Source organism: Suricata suricatta, chromosome 4 (assembly GCF_006229205.1).
Source record: "Suricata suricatta isolate VVHF042 chromosome 4, meerkat_22Aug2017_6uvM2_HiC, whole genome shotgun sequence".
NCBI lineage: Eukaryota > Metazoa > Chordata > Mammalia > Carnivora > Herpestidae > Suricata > Suricata suricatta.
Window position 1 is genome coordinate 159,416,508 of NC_043703.1, and position 6,411 is coordinate 159,422,918.

At 52.1% G+C, this 6,411-nt stretch overlaps 1 protein-coding gene across 1 annotated transcript; it reads right to left on the minus strand.

Moving 5' to 3' along the window:
* Positions 1–1,205: 1,205 nt before the first annotated feature.
* Positions 1,206–3,648, minus strand: ID2 (inhibitor of DNA binding 2). The gene is made up of 3 exons (XM_029936367.1): positions 3,182–3,648; positions 2,787–2,850; positions 1,206–1,985 (listed from the first exon to the last, which is right to left on the minus strand). The coding sequence occupies exons 1-2, from the start codon at positions 3,527–3,529 to the stop codon at positions 2,794–2,796; spliced, it is 405 nt and encodes a 134-aa protein (XP_029792227.1). The 5' UTR covers positions 3,530–3,648; the 3' UTR covers positions 1,206–1,985; positions 2,787–2,793.
* Between the last annotated feature and the right edge of the window lie 2,763 nt (positions 3,649–6,411).

A 6,411-nucleotide genomic window follows, 5' to 3' on the forward strand; every position in this document is an offset into this window, starting at 1 on the left:
CGCCCGGGAGGAAGCGGGGTCTCGGGCGCGACCGCCGCCGAGGACGCGGGAGCCGGGCGAGGTCGGCCGCCCCTCCGCACCTGGCCCCGCGCCGCCCGTGGCGGATTCCAGGTCAGGGCCGGAAACGCTGCCGCCGCCTGCGCAGACAAGGTGGCGCCACCCAAACACCTGCTGGGCTGGGCCTGAGAAAGTGGCCCCAGGTGAGACACCCGTCCCCACCCGCCCGTCCTCCCCACCTTCCTTCTCCAGTTCCCGTCCACCTCGGACCAGCCTTCCAGAACCTCCCACCCCACCCTCACACACCTAATCAAGTGTCTTCCAGGGCGGGAATTTTTGCATGCTTGTGGATTTTAAACACGTATCCGCGTCCACTACCTGTTCTACAGCAGGATCCACAAGCTGCCCGGTGAGGGCTACAGTGGAAACAGCGCGCTGGCACTTTTTCTGTAACTTAAAAGGCCTTTCTTTCCGCCCCCCTCCCCGCCCCGGGCTCTTCCTTCCCAGGGCAGTGCAGGGGTGCAGTCAAGGGTGAAGGGCGATTTAACGGCCACCTGTCTTGGAAAGTGGGCTCCGCCCAAGCCCGGTCTCCAGGAGGCTGGGCGAGCTACAGGTGGAGGAGGGAGGGGGCAAGCTGGGGGAGGGGGGAAGCTGGGGGAGGCCGGGAGCGCCTGGGGCCATACTGCAGACCGCAGCTCCAATTCCCAGGGGCGAACCGCCGCTGGGAGCCGGCAGTTACCACCCAGGGGGCTTTTTGCCCTTCCTCTAAATCTTTTAAGTCACTTACCTAACTCCGGTGAACTTTTTCCTTCTGATTAACAAGCAGTCACATATACTCCAAGCGTTCTAACACCTACTCAGGCCAGAGGTCCTTCCACACTGCTCCTTCATGTTGAATGGTCTGACTCCTAGTCACTGCCACCGCAGCTCCTTGGTTTGAAACTCAGCCCCAAGGCCCACAACTAACACTTCCTCACAGAACTAAGCAAACTTGTTTGTAGCCTTCCCGGCCTGCTCGGCTCTCTTAAAACACCCTAGTGCTTTGCCCCAAAGTGCTGGCGCCAAGCGCACATCTGACCAGGAGTTTTCTCTGCGTACATGTCCCCCAAGGCTTAGGGGGTGGTAGAAGTGATGGTTAAATTAAGTGGAGAGGGACAGGGGGAGAGAGAGAAAGAGAGAAATCTTAAAAACCATTCAGAATTCAGGTATTGACTTCAGACATGTTTATTATAATCTTATACAGTCTACATAAATTTGAACTTGTATTTATTTGGGTTCAGTTATAACATAGCATAATAAAAATCGAAGCACTGGTCCTCTGAAATAAAGCAGGCAATCACCATTCAATAAACACACGATTTATTTTGTATAAAAGGGTTAAGTTTACAACTAAACTTTTATAAAAAGTTTAGCATGAATAAGGACATCATTACACTGTGTGCAGAAATGTACATCTCTGCCACTATACAAGAAAACTCTAATTAAAGAGTTCACAAGGTTTCACTCAATATATATATATATATATTTATATATAAATATATACACAGCATTCAGTAGGCTTGCGTCAAAAAGGTAATTTCTGACCAAAAGACTTCATTTAAGTAACTGAATACTGGATCCTTCTGGTATTCACGCTCCACCTTTGAAAAAAGGCAAAGTCTGCTTAAATTGGGAAATTCCTTGTGATTTTAAACGTTTTCGCTCCCCATGGTGGGAATAGTATATAAAGAAAACCTTCCAACTGCAGAAAGGGCATTTGAAAGTCTTTTTCATAAATAACTAATATCACAGTCCAGGTCAGAGAACACCCTGGGGAAGATGATCGTTCTTAGTTTTCCTTCCTTTTTTTTTTTTTTTTTTTTAAAGGTCCATTCAACTTTGTTGTTCTCCTTGTGAAATGGTTGAAAAATAAGTTCGGCGCCTTAAAAGATCCTGCGGATTTGTTGTTGATGTTGTTGTTGTGCAAAGAAAAGAAAAGTCATGACCACCTGCAAAAGATTGGGGGAGAGGCATGTTTTAGGAGAAGGGATCCTAAGGGCAGAGGCGGGCAGACTGGCGCCAGGAGGAAGCCGCAGTTTGAACATTTAACCACCAAACACTCAAAGATTGGGCAAACCCTGGCGTCCAGATGCAACACACACACTTTCGGCCTCGGCAGCGAAAACGAAACATTAAAATCGCAGAGACTCCAGGGAAAAACAACTTCCCGACGCGATCTCCTAGCGGGGCCTCCAGCTGCAGTGCTGCGGGCGCCAGGCCGCTTCTAGCAACAATTATTTGATTGAAAACAGCCCTTCAGTTAACAGATAGGGAAGTCGGAATCCCACATCACAGGGTCTCAGGCACCGGGAAGCTGGCCGAGTCTCCCTCCGAGGGCTGAAGTTTTATAGGGAAAGGAGGATCTCCACGGAATTTGTGGCGATAAGGTTAGTTACGTGGAGGGTAGTACCTCGTAGCACGCCAGCACCGGGCCAGGACAGCTGGGCGCTACACGGGCGGCGGGAGCCAATACGCGGTTCCCTCGGCCGCCTTCACAGTTAAGTTACGGGTATTTTTTTTTTAGAGGAAAATGTTCTGTGATCTTGAGTAATCAGAGCTAGAAGCCCCTTCACAGCTCGTAGGCGCAGGCGAGGTACTACGTGCAATACAACTGAAGCACACATTCAATGACTAAATCCCCAATTTTGCAGATACACACACACACACACACACAGGAGGGAAAAAAAACCGCGCACGCACACACACTCCAAGAGGCGGTGTCCGGGCGGGAGGCACAAGCGAACACTCACCGTTTATTCAGCCACAGAGCGCTTTGCTGTCATTTGACATTAACTCAGACGGGAACTCAGACGCCTGCGAGATCGGGGAAAGGCGACGTTAGACAATCTTAAGGAGAAAGCAGCCCCCCCCCCCCTTTTAAAGTAGTCCATAGAACAGCAAGTTTCATTAAGCATGTTTATGCTACATTTCCGAATCAAAGACAGATGCATTAACGTGTCAGAACTTATCAGCGATTTCACGCACGACTCGATCTATAGAAGATTTGTTTTTTTTTTTTTTTAAGTTAATTAGCTCATCGGTAAGTCACGGACCGCGGCTCTCTCGACAATGGGTCTGCGAGTGGCAGCCGGGGCGATGACTGGGGTGCGCGGCAGCGGGCGGGGGCACGGGGAGCAGCTCTTACCTGCAAGGACAGGATGCTGATGTCCGTGTTGAGGGTGGTCAGCGGCGTCCTGGACGCCTGGCTCTGCCCAGGTCGCTGGTGGTGCAGGCTGACAATCGTGGGGTGCGAGTCCAGGGCGATCTGCAGGTCCAAGATGTAGTCGATGACGTGCTGCAGGATTTCCATCTTGCTCACCTTCTTGTTCTGGGGGATGCTCGGCACCAGCTCCTTGAGCTTGGAGTAGCAGTCGTTCATGTTGTACAGCAGGCTCATCGGGTCGTCCACCGGGGTTTTGCTCCGGGAGATGCCCAGGCTGTGGTCCGAAAGGCTGTTTTTCCTAACGGATCTCACGGGACTGAAGGCTTTCATGCTGGCCGCGCGGGGAAGGAGAGACCGGGAGGGAGCGGGCTGCCCAGGAGCTCAGGCCGCCGCCGCCTGCGGAGCTTCCAGCGATCGGCACCAGGCTCGGCTCAGAATGAAGCCGGGAGCCTGGCGGGGCGGCTTTTATCGGCACTCGCCGGGGGCACACGATCCGGGTTCCCTGCGTCCCCATTGGTGGAAGGCGGCGCGTCCATCAGGCCGCGCGGGCGCCCCGATTGGCGGGTGCGGGCGCGGGGCGAGCGCTCGGTCCTTCCGCGTTCGCAGCCAATCCCCGCGGCGTGGGCGGGGCGGGCGCGAGCCCAGCTGGGGTGGTAAATAGAGTACAGTAAGCGCGGGGCCGGAGCCGAGCGGAGGGCCGGGGAGGAGGGGCGGACGGGGGCGGACGGAGGCGGCCGGGGGGAGGGGGGACCCCAGGAATCCAAATGTGCATCTTTACTCCAATTCCCGTGGTGAGGCTGTGCCCTCGCCCTAGCGTGTCCCCCTGACTGAGCCTTCCACACCCTGGAGGTTTCAGCAGCTCTCAAACCACAGCGACGCAGGCAAGTTCTGCACAGGAGAAAGTCACCGTTCACTGCGACCCACGGAATGTCATCGGATAGAAAGCACTGCTGAAGAAAGTGAAAACGCAGAGAAGTTTGCCATTGACGAGAGACGTGTGTAGAGTTCGATCTCTTATGATAAGGCTAAGCTATGTCAAAACAAAACAAAGCAAAACAAAACAAAAAGCACCCACGCGCGCCCTCAGCGACGGTTTAGTGTGGGATCCTGCAGCTCGGGGAGCGACACGGGAGGCATTATTGTAAACTCAGTAAAATGAGTGCTTATGGGAAACCGTGCTGATCGCTAAGGAGCTCCGAGAGGCAGGACACGTTCAGGGTTGCTTTTCTAGAACCGGCAGGGTCATTATAATGATCCTATTAATCGGAAATCATTAGGAGCATTTGCATAGTGAAGCTGTATTTACATACAGTGCCCTTGAGAGGCTGCAGGTCTGTGCCTTGCGGTGTGGGTGGCAAAGTGATGTGATTAATTATGCACAAATCCTGATTTCTCGTGCCACATTCCAGCACTTACAGTACTTTTAAAGTTTCTCGAAAGGTAGGTGGTCCTAGCTGTTGACCAACGTCTTCACACTAAAAAATTGTTATGTATGAGGTTTGAAATCTTTTCAGCCCAAGTACTGGAGGCAGCCCCAGGGTCCCCCCACCCTTCTCTTCTGTAAATCTTTAAGAAGTTATTTCTGCAGTCTAAAGTTTGCAGCTTATTTAAATACTTTTCAGTATTTAATTCCAGCTTAACTGAGGACTACAGTAAACTAGTTGTGTTTTGAAAATCATACTCCCCTACAAGACAAGAAATTCGAAAACCTGAGAAAAACGTCATATTTGTAGTATGTTGTTTACTTTTTCCCTCAATCTTCATCTTCTTTGCATTTAAGAAAAAGGGGGCAGAACAGAAGACAAAGCAAAGTTTAATAACGGGGACACTGCATGATTCCCTTCAATTAATGATTAATTTCTCAGCTAGTGGACCAGCCAGCCTCGGACACCAGCCGGGGGCCCTGTGCCTGCCCTAGGGTTTCTCTTCAGGGAGGCGGCTGGGGTGCTGAGGTGGATGTCACTTTCAGAAAACCAAACCACTTCATTCTGGAGCATCGACAGGGACGGTTTCCTGACCCCCAAGGAATCTGCCTGCCGAGGGCCTGGTCCTGCAAAAGCTGCCTAGGAGGCTGACAGTGTTCCATGAACAACCTCCCCTCGGATATTAAGTCTGGAAATGATTTAATACCGAGTCCCCCACGGTTGGAGCCTTTTGATGTACTTTGTGTGCCTGTGTTTCTGTCACATACGTGCCACAGTGGAACAGATTTTGTTTTGACACTATTTTGGTTCATGATGTTATACTTTGACTATTTTACAATAATAGCCAATGTAAACAAACATCTTTGGGATTCTCAAATTATTACTTGTGATTCTTGGACATTGCGGCTCTGTGATACTGACGCATTCCTAGCTTTTTCCAAGGACACCGTATGTTAACATCCGTGCCAGCCTCATTATCCCAACAGCCAGGCTCGGGGCTGGTTCGTAATGAGCGTTGTATGGTATTACTTTACACACTCGCCGAGTTGATTAAGGCAGTGTCTTCTCCCGTGATCATTTATGTTCCCTGATGTAGTAAAACTGCTAAATATGGTGAAAGTTTTGTGGTTTCTTTCTTCGGCTGCCCTGTCGGAGTCCTGTCGGCCTGATCCTGTTGATTTCGACTGGCACGCCACCCGGTTCTCCATCCATTTAAAGATCATTTTAAGGGGATTATGAGGCTGTATAAGTTAATGATTTAAAAAAAAAAAAAAAAGCCCGAGTTCCTCGTCCGTCTGTCTCAGCAAGCCCAGCACGCAATTACCTTCAAAATGATGTTTCCGTAGAGAAAATGGTGTTGGAGCATTTTTCGGGGTGGGTTACACGGAACATCTGTCACTTGGTGTCTCTGTGGGTTTGCCGGGGGGGCCTCTAAAGTTCAAATGGTCCCAGCTGCAGACGGGCCCAGGATTCGCGCGATCCGTGGGCGGTGGGAAGGTGTGAAGGGCTTCCGGTGGGGGTGGAGACACACGGTCCCCACGCCTTACTCACCGGGACGCCCCCCATTGAAAGCAACACGCCTACCCTGAAAGTTCCCCTAAGCGGGTTCCAGGGTCAGTCACTCGGTCTCAGGCGCGGCCGGCGGCTCCCAGCGTGTCCCCCCCCTCCCCCCACCCCGCGGTCATCAGAAGCAGCTCCGGGCCGGGTGCGCCCGGGCCTCCGGGCCGCCTTTGCGATCCCCTCGTGATGCATGGGGTGCGGGGGGGGGGAAGGGGGGCGGGAGGAGCC

What these genes read in the sequence shown, in the direction of transcription:
- ID2 (XM_029936367.1), bottom strand. Translation starts at nt 3,529, where the DNA reads ATGAAAGCCTTCAGTCCCGTGAGATCCGTTAGGAAAAACAGCCTTTCG. An exon ending in TCAGCATCCTGTCCTTGCAG is followed by an intron (nt 2,851 to 3,181) that starts GTAAGAGCTGCT and finishes CCGATCTCGCAG; the next exon opens with GCGTCTGAGTTCCCGTCTGA.